The following is a 14,990-nucleotide window of genomic DNA, read 5'->3' on the forward strand; positions in this document are numbered from 1 at the left end:
GGTTGGACAATAAATGTAATAGAAGTTTAGACAGGGCAGATCAAGGTAAAATTAATTTTATAAATACCACTTCAACTTGGGAGTATTTTCCTCACATTATTCAGTGAGGCTTACACACACACACAGACACTATGATAAGTTCATTTCTTCAGCCATTCAGTAAGTATTTGAGGGTCTACTATTAAATCTTATATACCAGGTAAAGGGACAAAAACAGTTACTACCCTTACACATCTTATATTTTTGTTGGCAGGGGAGAAGGCAATGAACTATATAGATATAATTTAATCTTTGATACAACTTAAAAGGTAGGCATTATTATCTACATTTTACAGAAGAGACACAGGAATGTTAACAACTTGTTCGAAGTTTAACCAGCCAGTAAGTGGCACAGCTAGGATTTTAATCTTTGTGTATCAGACTATAAAGTCTACATGCAATGTGAACCACTCTAGTCCAAGTGCTGAAAGTTTTCATTTCCCTGAATTCTAAAGAATAATACAGGAGGCTTCCGTCCTACATAGTTGGTCCTTAAATTGTGTGCCCAGGATTTGGCCAGGTGGTTCTCACTGTCTTTCCCAGTCCTGGGATCTTTCTTAGTCCTGCAGTATTCCTTTTTCCATCTGCATTGCTTTTAATTGTGATTTTCTTTTCTATTTCAATCTACATTGGTTCCATTTTATCCAACTCCCTCCCCCAATATTAACATCTTTAACACATTCTCCATTCATTTTCCTCATTCACCAAAAACAGTTAATTAAAATTATTATACTCTCCTTCGAAGTCATGGCTTTAACCAGCTAAGAGGTAACTGTGATATATTGAAGGATTACTGTATTTTTAATTATACATATTAACAATAGCTCTACCATTAAGCAGTTAAACGCCTGTCCTTTTCCACATTATCTCATTTCATCATTTCGATAACACTACAAGTTAATAAAAATTGTCCCTGTTTTACACGGGAAAAATTGAGGTTCAGAGAGTTTGAATTACTTGCTAAAGTTAGCACAGCTAGATCTATCCACAAGCTTTCCACTTAACCATGCTGCCTCCCATCTGAAACTATAGAAATTAGAGATATGGCTTTGAAGGCATCTTTTGGAATCTTTTACAATAAACGTCCCTGTGGAGGCATGGTTTCTATAATTTCCACTCTAGTATTTATCTCTTGTTGAAATCCTGGACCTGTCATATAGAAACTACAACTTTTCTAAGTCTGTTTTCTCATCTGTGTAAGGGAATACTACTATTTACTTCACAGGGTTATTATGAAGATTAAAAATAAAGTATATAAAAGTCTTTTGCAAGCAATAAAGCACTTAACAAAATCTTCCCAAAACTTACTTTGTAGTTAAACCTGTAAAAAAAATTAACTTTCAATTTAAGTCATTCTAAAAGGATTCCCCCTTATGTATCACTGATTTCATAATCACAAATTTTTAAAGAGCAATATTTTCACAGGTTTTTTCAGTAGGCAACATTATATTATATTACTACTACACATAAAATTAAACTCATAATGTAAATTTCTGTCAAACACTTTTGGAGAAGGAAAAAATCAACTTTGGAGAAGCTGCAAGAAAGTGAATCTCATCTTAACTGTGCAGTTGTGTAAAATAATTAATATGGTCTGAAATAGAGCTGGCTTTAAATGGACTTTCTAATATAATTCTGATACACTATTATGCTCATATTAAAAATACCAGCCACAAACAATTATAATAGATAACATTTATTGAGCACTTCCAATAACATGCATTAACTCATTTAACAAAATTCCTGTTATGGGAAAACAATAGCTTAACAATATTTAAAGGAATTTTGGTATAGGAAACTAGTAAAATAAGTAAATAATAGACAAAATAAAAAACACAGAGAAAAGATAACATGACTTTTAACAGAACTTTCCAGTAAAATTACTATGTCTAACAATAAAAATTTTTTCAGAATACTTTCTAGAAATAAGTTAAATTTTATTACCTATAAAAATGTATGCTTATTTTAAAATGATCCCCAGATATCATCTACTCAGGCAAATGGAATACTAGATTTCTCTATTTCAACTTTCAAATTCATCTAATATATTCATCTTAAAATCTCTCATTTCTAGGATTGCCTCTCTGTACTCTTCTTTCCCTGGCATTCATATTATTTCCCTTTCATTTTAAAGGATTTTATTCTAAAAGGCCATAAAATGTCTGAGTATGTATTTATTTGCATATGTATATGCACTAGTTGCACTTTTTCTAAATTAATACTTCTCTTGATAATGAATGAAAATGAAATTAAAACAGAAGGTCCATCCCTTCCTCATCACCCATGAAGGCAGAAAAATGGAAACATACTTTTTGTGTTGCATATGCCCATTAGACTTAAAAGAAAGTACTTGTTTTACTTACAGCCAATGCCCTTCGAATGGTCTGCAATGATGTATTTTTTCGCAATGACATCTGGAAATCAAAGAAATCCAGTTTTCCACCTTCTAAGCTTCTCTATCTTCTGAATGATGCAGGCTCAAGACTTGCCAAATGAGATGGGCAAAGGCAGTCAAATAGGGCTTCCTAGCCAATCTAAATATAGCAGGTGGTGAGCAGACATACCATTTCTCCTTTGCTCTCTTTTTTTAAGCACCTAATACCATATTCCTAAGCACTATAAAAATGGTTTGTTCAAAATTAAAACAGGACAAAAAAAATTGTATTCTCTCTTGACTTAAGAGGAAGGTAGATGGTCAGTTAGGGAAATTGTACAATTTGCTAAGGAAAATGTGAATGTCAAGACAAAGCTAAGTTCTATATTTCTCAGGAAGATTCACATACCCAATTTCCATTTGTTCTGAAAGGAAAACAGACCACAGCCTCCTGTAATCAAAAGCTGCCTTTTCCTTTACTTTTCTTTCCTGCAGCAGCCTGAATAACTATTAACATTTGCATGTTTATAATTTATGAAGTCCTTTCGGATTTTTTGTTTTGGGCTCCTTACAGCAAGCCTGTGCCCTGGAAAGTTTCTACCATTACAATTCAAAAAAGAGGAAATTGAGGTTCACAGAAGTCAGAGAGTGCCCAAGGCCACCCAGCGAAGAGATCTGTCTTCAAGTTTCACATTTCTCATACACACACACAATCTCCCTAGAGAGTCCAAAATAAGCTGACATCTAAAGATCCAACAGTTAAGGTTTTAATATTTAAGGTTTCAGCTATTGAAGGGCAACTTCTAAAATCCTTAATCTGTAATAAACTAATTTTGCTGAAGTGGAAATTTTATCTCAGAATGTAAGGGTAGGGTGAGAGAGCATGTAATTTAGAGTAAGCATGCTTAACACAATTTTATCTGAGGGAGTGGATGTAGCTCAAGTGGTTGAGTGCCTGCTTCCCATGAACAAGGTACTGAGTTCAATCCTCCCTGGCTCAGCCGTTGAAGGAGGAAGGGAAAGGGGTTCCAGCGGCTTTGGCACCAAGAATTTGAAAAGCAGCGCCAAAGCGAGGGTGGGGCCAAAGCGAGGGCAGCCAATGGTGAGACATGAGGGCAGGGCTGATAGTGAAAGTGGTGCCAAATTTGAAAAGCAGCGACGGGAGTGAAAGCTGCTCCAAGCCCACCCAGCCCACCAGAAAGTAGGGAACGTGGGAACGGTGACTCAGAGAGTGAACTGCATAAATTAGATCTCTCAGATAAGCTGTAACCCCATGAAGTACCCAATCAATGGGGAACGGGGGAAGGAACTGCATGTTAGGTTTAGTGTATAAATGTCAGTATTTCTTGCTCTTTGGCGTGCCGGTCATTTTATCCAGATTGTGCACCCGTTCTTGCAAGATCATTAATAAAATTCTTTTCTCTACAATCAGGTGAGCTTTTGTTCTCTTACAGGTGCAGCTTTCTAACATGTGTAACTGCTGAGGTGGGCAACAGAGTATCATGGCCCCTTTTATTACTTCCCCAGTGTAGAAATGATGGATTTATAAAACTTATATAATCTTCTTTTACCCAAATAAAAACTTTTACAGAAAGAGCAGGGCAATTTCTAAACATATAGACCTTAAAGGTCTATGTTCTCTTTGTTGCAACTTATATTCTAGGAAGGGGTACAAAAATCTTTATGTACCTTGCTTAAAAACAAGAGATAATAACCATAGCCTATTATTCCCATCTACTTCTAAGAGAAGCAAAATCTCTTGGAATTAAGAGTATCCAGTATCAAATTCTACTGAGTTTTCCATAAAAAATATTAGCAACCTAGTTCCTTTATGCAGCTTTAAGCTTACTCAAGGGGAAAAACAATTCCTAACACTTAGTTGTTCCTTCACCAGTTCATGGCACACAGTACATTTTTGCTTAAAGAATAAATTTAATATTGAATAAATCGCGTGTTTCATCTTTATACTAAAGAAAAATTCTCCCAAGAATTTTAACTACCAATCCAATCCCATTCCTCAGTGGTAATCATAATGAACAGTTTGGTGAATTTCTCTCTGTACACAAATGTATACACTATATACTTTTTAAAAAAAAGGTATGAGTTCACATTATAGCTATTTTCACTTAATAGAGTAGACACTCTTAGTTATTTACCCAAAGGAATTGAAAATCTATTTCCATACAAAAACTTGCACACAAATGTTTATAGCACCTTTATTCTTAATTGCCAAAATCTGGAAGCATCCTAGATGCCCTTCCATAGGTGAATGGGTAAACAAACTCTGGCACTTCCCTACAATGGAATATTATTCAGTGATAAAAAGAAATGAGTCATAGGGGAACTTTGTTTTATCCATGCTTGTGTAAACCAACAACCTCTCTTAAAAAAAAAAAAAAAAAAAGCAACTATCAAGACAAAAAAAACATGAAGGAACCTTATATGTATATTGCTAAGTGAAGGAAGCCAGTCTGAAAAGGCTACTTACTGTATGACTCCAACTGTAAGACATTCTGTAAAAGAAAAAACTCTAAACACAGGGTTCAGGAGGAAGGAGGTAAGGAGCACAAGTGGTGGTGGTGGTGGGGGGGGGTGGTAAATAAAAATAAATCTGTGAAAAAAACAAAAAACATGGAAATAGCATCTACACAAAACAGAGTAGAGTTATAGAAGATGCAATCTCTTCATTCCTCTCTTTGACATACTTTTATGCAAATCAAAATTACCTGGTGTACTATTCAAATGTGTTCAAAATGGCAATTAATGACAACATTCCAAGGAATACAGAAAAAGTGATGTATTTCAACTTTGTCTTCTTTTCACAATATTCAAATATCTATCTGAAGATGAAAAAATAAATCCATGTACAAATACATCCTATTTTTGTTAAAGGCAACCTTATTTGGATAACCTCAAAAATTCCCCAAAGTATTATTAGTAAGTCTAATTGCTCATGCCTCTAGGTAATACAAAATTATTTTGTTACAAGCAGGAAATGTGGGGAAACGGATGTGGCTCAACTGATAGAGCATTCATCTACCATATGGAGGGTCCAGGGTTCGATCCCCAGGGCCTCCTGACTCATGTGGTAAGCTGGCCCACGCGCAGTGCTGCCGTGCACAAGGAATGCCATGCTACACAGGGGAGCCCCTATGAAGGGATGCCTCACGCGCAAGGTGTGCGCCCTGCAAGGAGAGCCAACCCATGTGAAAAAAGTGCAGCCCTCCCAGGAGTGGCACCGCACACGCAGAGAGCTGACACAGCAAGACAACGCCAACAAAAAAGAGGCGCAGATTCCCAGTGCCACTTGATAATACAAGTGGATGCAGGTCACACAGCGAACAGACAGATAGCAGACAACGGGGGGAAGGGGAGAGAAATAAAATAAATCTTAAAAAAAAAAAAGGCAGGAAATGTGCAGTCCAGTAGGAAGAGTAATCTTCACAGACCTTAAAATACAATAGCCTAGGAGGTAAGGTAAAGATGTTTCTGAGCATTATGAATCAGAAGATAAATTATTTTATAAATTTGGGGGGGAACTCACAACTTAAACTGAAAATACCAAGTTACTTTATCTATTAAGTATTTTTTCATTTAAAGTTTTTAAAAAAGAGATCAATTAGTAAAGGTCTGTAGTTTAGTCAAGAGTAGTGTACCAAAGTCAATTTCTTGGTTTTGATAATGTACTATGATTAAGTAAGATGTTATCATTGTGGGAAGAAGGGTGATAGGTACACAGAAACTGTCTATAATACTTCTGCAACTTTAAAAATTACAAAAAGAGAGGGAAGTTTTCAGATGGAGGTTACTATTGATCAAGATTAGTAAACACTTTAAGCAACTTACCTAGTGTTTTCCTGAAGGTAGTACAATACAGACCTTTTTAAATACTTTCCTATCCTTTTAAATATGACAGACTTAATTTCGAGGAGGCTTGACAGATACTTCTCTAAGTTTCACACACAGCGGATGGGAAAATTCTGGATGAGGGAAATAAATCTTGAACAATTAATCACCTACCTACAACAGTAAACTATAAAATTAGTACATTTACTCTGTCAGAAGATGATGTAATATGGAAGAGAGGACCCCAGAGATAATGTAGTTCACTGGGCTCAATTCTATTGTGTCTATCCCACTGGTAGACATTTTGAATCATGACAAATAATTTTTATTAGCTTTTCTTCAGATTTAGGAAAAAATCATTAAAATCTTTTTAAAGATTTATTTTTTATTTATTTATTTCCCTGCTCCCTCCCACCCCCCCGCCAGCTGTCTGCTCTCTACATCCATTTGCTGTGTGTTCTGTGTCTGCTTATATTCTTGTCAGTGGCACCAGGAATCTGTCTTTTTGTTGCATCATCTTGCTGCATCAGCTCTCCGTGTGTGTGGTCCCACTCCTAGGCAGGCTGCACTTTTTCCACAATGGGCGGCTCTCCTTATGGAGTGCACTCTTTGCACATGGGGCTCCCGTACGCGGGGGACACCCCTGCATGGCAAGGCACTCCTTGCGTGCATCAGCTCTGCACATGGGCCAGCTCATCGCATGGGTCATCACATGGGTGTCCCATGTGGTAGGTGCACACTCTATCCAATGAGCCAAATTCGCTTCCCATAAACATTTTTAAGGAATCACTGAAAATCACTTAATTACAAGTCTCCACTTAAAAGAAAATCAATGGAATTTATATAGACAATTGTCATCTTTTTATATTCATAATTCTTTTCTTCAAAAGTAGAATTTTAACTCTAAAAGGAAGCAGTCATTTCAATGAGTGTAGCTGTATAGTTCATGAGATTATACTTATTTAATAAGCAAATCTTTAAGTAGACAAATTCATTTATTCCAAACAAAAAAAATAAAACAAAGCTAACAAACAAAAAACCCTATACAATATAATAAGACAGTTTAAACTTAAGTGCCCTTTGCAAAGATGGGTACATTTGAACTGAATTCACTAAATTAGCACCTTTGAAAAAGAAATCAAAGAAAAAAGAGATAACATTTTAAAAGGGAAAATGAATGGTAGTTTTAAGTAAAAGTGACTTTCCCCCCTCATTTCCAAAACACAGAATTTTTCTAAAATGTCATTTAGAAAGGTAAGAAAAACAGTTCACACTTTAAACAAACTAGAATTAAAAACAAGCAAATAAACAATCTTTTTAATTATATACTGGCCTAAGATAAATCTATGCAAATTTAAAAAATTGTAACTATTCACATAAGTAGCTTACACATAAGTAATTAAGTATGTGCCTTATTAATGGAATCTTTCTACCTGGTCGTCTTTTCTAATAATATATAATTTCTAGCTCAACAACAACAAAAAAGTAATAATACTTTTATCCACATAACATATAAAGCAAGATCATTTTTATCAATCATTCCTCTTAAAGGGGGAAAGAAAACTTCAGACAAAAACCCAAAGAGAAACAAAGCAAACTACAAAGACTGATTACAGTAGAAAAAAATCTCCAAGTAGAAATGTTGATTTTTATATAATCTTCAAAATAGGCTGCCTTAATTAATCCTGACTGTAGGGAAAGTGGGATGAAGCAGGAAATAAGGCCAGGGAATAAACAAACTGAGTATAAAGATTAAAAGAAAAAAAAAAGAACTCATTCCAAGTGCAGGGACAAGAGAGAAAATGGAAAAATCTCATCCCTCACTGTGTTGGATTAACATTTATCTATAAAAACGGGAAGAAATTGAGGTAAAACTATATAATCTTAAATGACCGAAGGACAATCACAGTTTAAACAAATCTATTAACTTTTATAATAATTTTGTATCCTAAAAGAATGGTCTGAGAAGGCAGAAAGCAGGTAGCTATTTAAGTTCAAGGTAAAGTGAATCTTTGTATTTATGTAATAACTTTCAGCCATCTTTTTATAACAGAAACATTTTCTCTTTAATTGCCCAAAATCCCAAGCAAAAGGATGAAAGAAATCTCTCCCATACCACAGATGAAGAAACAAAGGCATAGAAAAGATTGTCTTCTAAGACAGATTATGTCACCACCAAACTGGAAGCAAAGTCTAACCTGTTCCTCTATAAATGTCATAGACACATTAATAAATATCAGTGCAGTAACTAAGTGCCAAACCTGGTCTTATTTTCAACATAAATTAAGGTAGAGAGAAGATAACTGATCAAAAATATTTATAATAAAATGTCAGAACCCGTATTCTAGAAAGTCCTTCGTTTCCACTTTTCATCTTTTAATAGCTACACTAATTTATACAGAACACACTACTTTTGTTATGTAACATTCAAATTACCCTTAAACTTTTGCATAAGATTCATCTAAAAGGTTTTTTCCTCTTGTATTAAAAATGGTTGAACACTTGGGTATTCCAGAGACTTGTATGAATATGGAATTACAGATAGACAAAGTTGAAGTAGCTGGAAACACATGGCTGCCTGTAGTCCTCAGCAGGATCACAAAGTACTCAAAAATTCTTTGACCTACAGGAAGGAAAAAACACTAATAAAATTCCTTGACTAATTTGAGATAGCTAATATTCACCTTCACTTAAAAGTATATAATAGTTGAAGCCCCAACTATATAAATAATTCTATCACAAAGTATTTACTTTAGATAGACATAAAAGTAAACACTTCAGTAATACAAGATGAATGACCTAAAATGTCATTAAAGGAACTAGTAAATTTACATCTAAGATTGAAAAAGTTCTAAAATAGCAGATTTGCTAATTTAATCATTTAATCATCTCTCCATTTAAATAGCACAAAACAGTGACATCTGTACATTAGCATTAATAATATTAATGACCACAATGGTATAAGCAATTCTGAAATTTAGATGTAGTATATTTGTAATTTTTCTGCAGCATAAATTTGAATCATGTACTCTGGAAGGCTAGTGTGTGGGAAAACGCATATAAGTAGTGAAAGAACATAGCCAAATGAGCAACACCACAATGCAACAAGACCCTGTACCCTACATATTCTAGAATACATAGTAATTCTCTTAAAGAGACAAAAACAGTATTTGCTTTGTAAAAATACCCTAAAATGGAAAACCAAAGGCTAGTATTATTTATAAAAGTAAAAATAAATAATATGAAATGATGATTCTTAGTCAAAACAGATGTCTTACATAAAATAAAAAGTGGTTTCACTTAAGATACCAAAAGCATAAACAAAAGAAAAAAAAGTCGATAAACCGACTTCATTACAATTAAAATCTTCCATGCAAAGGACCTTATCAAGGAGGTGAAAGACAACCTACAGAACTAGAGAAGAACTGCATATCACATCTGGTAAGAGTTTAATATTCAGTATATTAAAAACTGTTAGAGGAATGGATGTGGCTCAAGCAGTTGGGCTCCCATTTATTATATGGGAGGTCCAGGATTTGATGTCCTGGGCCTCCTGGTGAAGGCAAGCCAACCCATGCGCCAGGCTGGTCCACACGAAGTGCCAGCCCACCCAGTAGTGCCACCCCTTGTGGGAATGCCACCCGTGCAGGAGAACCAGCTGACGTGGAAAGCTAGCACAGCAAGATGATGCAAAAAGAGACACAGAGAAGAGACAATAAGAAGATGTAGTGGAACAGGGGACTGAGGTGTTGCAAGAGAATGATTGCATCTCTCCCACTCTGGAAGGTCCCAGGATTGGTTCCTGGAGCTGCCTAATGAGAATACAAGCAGACACAGAAAGAACATGCAGCAAATGGACACGGAGAGCAGATAACAGGGGGCTGTGGGGAAGGAATAAATAAATAAATCTTAAAAAAAAAAAACAAAACTGTAACAACTCAACAACAAAAAGTAAAACCCAAATAAAAAATGGCAGGGCATTTGAATAGACATTTTCTCCAAAGAAGATAGGCAAATGGCCAAGAAGTATATGAAAAGATGATCAACATCATTGGTCATCAGGGAAATGCAAATCAAAACCACAATAAAATACCACTTCACATCCATTAGGATAGCTATTAATAAAAAATGGAAAATTACAAGTGTTGACAAGGATGAAAGAAATATGAAGTCACTGCCCATTGTTAGTGGGATTATAAAATGGTGCAACCACTGTGGAGAAGTTTGCCATTTCCTCCTACAGTAAACAGAATTACCATATTCTGGCAATTCCACTCCTAGGTATATAACCAAAATAATTGAAATCAGGGACTCAAACAGATACTTGTACACCAATGTTCATAGAAACATTATTCATAATTGCCAAAAGGTGTCCATCAGCTGATGAATGGATCAACAAACTGGGGTACATAAAACGGAACATTATTAAGCCCCAAAAGGGAATGGAGTTCTGACACATGCAACAACATGGATGAACTCTGAAAGCATCATGTTGAGTGAAACAAACCAGACACAAAAGGACAAACGTTATATGGATCCACTTACATGAAATACCTAGAGCAAGTAAATTCAGACAGACAGAAAGTAGATTACAGTGTATCAGAAGTCGGGGTGAGAAATATATTGCTTAAAAGATACTGTTTGGAGTCATGAAAAAGCCTTAGAAATGGATGGCGGTGATGACAGCACAACACTGTGAAAGTAATTAATATCACTGAAGTATACATTTTAAAAGCATTAAAATGGGAAATTTTTGTTTTATATATATGCTACCACACTTTTTAAAAAATGATTTTACAGATTCAGTTAAGTTGATGTTTGTTAGTAATACAAAAGCTAATATAAGGAAGTAAATGTGGCACAGGCAACTGGGCTCCTGGCTACCACATGGGAGGTCACTGGTTTGGATCCTGGTGCCTCCTAAAGAAGACGGTAAGCTGATGTAACAAGTTAACACAACAAGAGACACAGGGAGGAAAAACAGAATGAAAGACACAACAAAAGCAGGGAGCAGAGGTGGCTCAAGTGATTAGGCACCTCCCTCCCACATCAGAGGGTTTGGATCCCAGTGCCTCCTAAAGAAACAAGGAAGATGAATAGACATAGCAAGTGAAAAAAAAAGCAAGGGAGTAGGGAGAAATAAACAATAAAAATCAAAATTAAAAAGAAAGCTGATATAAATTAATTTAGTATTGTAAGTGAATTCTACCTACATTTTAACATCATTAATAATAGGAAGAAGATATCTGAATTCTCCAGATATGCTTTTATCTTTATGTCATGGGAGAAAGAAGTATATGTTAGAATAGTTATTTATAGAAGTTGAGATTTTCAAAATTCTTGAAATATAGCCATTATCATTATAAACACCAGACATTTTATGCCAGGGAAAGGAAAAAAATTAAATTTATCTCAAAACTAAAAAAGAAACTGTGTCTTTTTCTTTAAACCTTAGGTTGCTAAGCTTATTCAATGAATATAGGGCTATAGGGATTTTCGATATACAATCCCCATTACTAATTTCTCTTAACACATTATCTCCCAGTTAACATGGTACCACTCCTTAACAGAATATGGTCAACTCCAGAATTACCTGGAGGATACATTAACTCTGATTAAGACAATGACTCAAAGATTAGGCAAAAAAGGGATAAAGCAGAGAAGGGGGTGAGAAAAAGCATTTTTCACTGTGAGTCTCCCTCTCTTACAGATAAAAGAACTATAGGATAAAGAAGTTCCTTAATTTAATGAAGACCACAAACCTAGTGTTTGAAGTCAGTATTAGATTCTAAACACTCTAAAGTACTCTAAATCCCTTAAGTGTCTTATATAGACTTATCTGTCAGAAAAATGTTTTCTTACAACTTAACACAACTTTTTAGACAAAACAAAACAAATATTTTTAGTCTTTGTCTAAGTCTACCTTTTCAACCAGACTCTCATGTTTGTCTTTAAAGTCTTCATTAACATCCAGTGTTAATATAGGTACCTCTTGTAGATAATCAAAGTTGGTTCTGTTTAAAAAAGAGATGAACAAAGTAATAAGAGTAAAACTCATTATTATATCATTGGAAAATTGAAATGTTGTCAATCATTTTCTACTAAAGCTATCCTTTAAGCACTTCATCTGGCAGGTCCTTTCTCATCTAGATTTTACTACATGTAGCTAAAAATCTTAAGTAAAAAATATATAAAGCTAGTGGCATATGTTTCTCCTCAAAAACATATCATATGACAATTGCAGGCAATACGTGATCCTGGATGGGATCTAACAAGAGAGAAGAGAGGAGAGAGGAGAGAAAGTTCAAAAGGACATTATTGAGATGTATGAAAACAGTGGAACATAGAATGCTTGTTCTTAGGAAACATATATGGCAGTAGTAAGAATTAAAGGTAATAAACAACAACAACAACAAAAAACCCAAAAAAAGAATTAAAGGTACGTGATATAAAAACCTTCAATGAATTGTTCAGAAAATGGATTAGTAAACAAACACACAGATGAACTGATAGAATGAAACAGCAAATGTGGTAAGTTGTTAAAACTGGTGGATTTGAGTATCTGGGGGTACAGGAGTACACTGGAGTTCTCTGTATGGGGTTTGAAAGTATTTCAAAATAAAAAATTTAAAATTAAACATACACACAACATACCATTAAGCGGGAATTTTTGCATTTTAAAGATGAGGAAAATAAGGCTTAGAGAAGTAACTATGAGGTTCAGAGGTTGTCCAGGGTTACACAATAATAAGTGAAAGAGGACATGAACCAAGATTTGACTAATGACCAAGTCCATGCTCTGAACTATGCTATACTACTTCCAAAGTCATAAAAAACAATTTTGAAATATATTATCTTAAAATTCTTCTGAAAATACCTAAATAATGTATATAAACATATTTCCTATTTTATCACCTAAAGTGAAATTCTTTATATTACATGCTGGCCCTATTACAGAGCATACAAATCATAAAAGCTTTAAGAAAACAGAATCTCATTGCAATCAAATGAGAATCAAAATCCACACCTAATTCTGGGAGATGCTACAATGCTGATAAATAAAATGGATGAAAATGAAATTTTTCACAAGGTACAATTCACATCTTCTAAATGTATTGATTTTGCATTAAAATCAGTACAGGGGGGAGCAGATGTAGCTCAGTGATTGAGCGCCTGCTTTCCATGTACGAGGTCCTAGGTTCAATCCTTGGTACCTCCTAAAAAAAAAATCAATAAAGGAATTAAAAATGAATAGAAAATAGTAAGTCTTACTTCAGTGTTCTATGCAGTAGCCAGCTTTCATGCTTATAGTGAAGCTTCTCTAAATATTCAAGAGGAATGCCTTGTTCTTCATTTCTTCCTCGTAAATATATTCTGTTCAAGCATTTCTAAAAGTTAGCAATAGAAAAGGGAAAAAGAGGGAACAATTTATTCTTGCTCCCTGACATTAAGAACAAAATTTTCTTCTCTACTGTCCCCTTAAGGTATGTTGACCAAAATCTCTATTTATTCCTTTTAGAAAGTCTAAATAAGATATTTTTTCCTTATTCTTTTCATAGTTATTTAGTAACTCTCAATTAAGCAGTACTTTCAAAAACAAAGTTTATAAACTTTTGGCATCCGCACCTGAAATACACTAATATAAGTCTGGAAAAAAGGAAAAAATTAACTGAATATTTATTTAGAATTTTTAAGAAGACAGCTAAAAGGTATGCCAATCTATTACTGTAACCCTACTTTGTGGTTAATTAAACTTGATTATAAAACATTTATGTTCAGATAATGTAAAATTACTAAAGGCAGTAGTTTTTAATCTGATGAAAATGCTAGAGCAGCACAACCAAACAGAAATTTCTGCAATGACAAAAATGTTCTATACCTGCACTATCTGGGGAGGTTAAGTTCATGTCATCTTGGTTAGATTTGGTCAAGCAAGCACTAGCCTGATTAGTTACCATGAGGGTATTCTATAGCTAAAATCATTAGTCAGTTGAATGCATCAACGCCTGGTTACATCTATAATCAACAAAGGGGACTGCCTTCAGCAATAAGCAAAGTCTCGTCCAATCAACTGACAGCCTTAAAGGAAGAACTGATGATTTCAGCAGTCAAAGAATTTCTTTCTCTACTTCAGCCAGCCAGCTTCTTCTGGGGAATTTAAGAACTTTCATCAGAGCTCCTAACTTGAACTTCGCCCTATAGAATTCATAGTTACCTATCTCCACAGTTGCATGAGACAATTCCTAAATCAAATCTCTTAATATTTATATACATACAGGTATCTCATTTTATTGCACTTCACAGATATTGTTAAAAACTAAAGGTTTGTGGCAAACCTCCGTCGAGCAAATCTATCAATGCCATTTTTCCAACAACATGTGCTCACTTTATGTCTCTGTCATATTTTGGTAATTCTATGACTATTTCAAACTTATCCACTATTATTATGTATGTTATGGTGATCGGTGATCTTTGATGTTACTAACCTTGGGATGCCATGAGCCACACCCATAAGACTTTCTATAGATGCTTCCTGGATAACTGCATTTCCAATACTGATTTGCACTGAAAGAGCTAACTGGTTCCATGGTCAGGAAACCCTCACATGGAGCACTATTCTCTGGGATCTTACTATCCAGAAGCTTAGAGTTTTCCAAACCATTAATTTCTGGTTTCTTTGTTCCCAGGAGTTCAGCTCTCATCTTATCCCTGCCCTCTTGTACTTTACCAT

At 34.7% G+C, this 14,990-nt stretch overlaps 1 protein-coding gene across 3 annotated transcripts in view; it reads right to left on the reverse strand.

Annotated features, from left to right (window-relative positions):
- Positions 1–7,235: 7,235 nt before the first annotated feature.
- The window catches only part of DCK (deoxycytidine kinase), a 29,915-nt gene continuing 22,160 nt past the window's right edge, over positions 7,236–14,990 (reverse strand). For 2 of the 3 annotated variants that reach the window (XM_004477541.3, XM_004477542.4), the window contains exons 5-7: positions 13,532–13,647; positions 12,183–12,273; positions 7,236–8,882 (exon numbers count right to left, since the gene is read on the reverse strand). In XM_004477541.3, the coding sequence (XP_004477598.1) occupies positions 8,856–8,882; positions 12,183–12,273; positions 13,532–13,647 (234 nt within the window). In that variant the 3' untranslated portion in view covers positions 7,236–8,855. The remainder of the gene's footprint in view (positions 8,883–12,182; positions 12,274–13,531; positions 13,648–14,990) is intronic. The other variant, XM_004477543.4, reaches the window with a different exon arrangement.

Source organism: Dasypus novemcinctus, chromosome 1 (genome assembly GCF_030445035.2).
Source record: "Dasypus novemcinctus isolate mDasNov1 chromosome 1, mDasNov1.1.hap2, whole genome shotgun sequence".
Taxonomy (NCBI): Eukaryota; Metazoa; Chordata; class Mammalia; order Cingulata; family Dasypodidae; genus Dasypus; species Dasypus novemcinctus.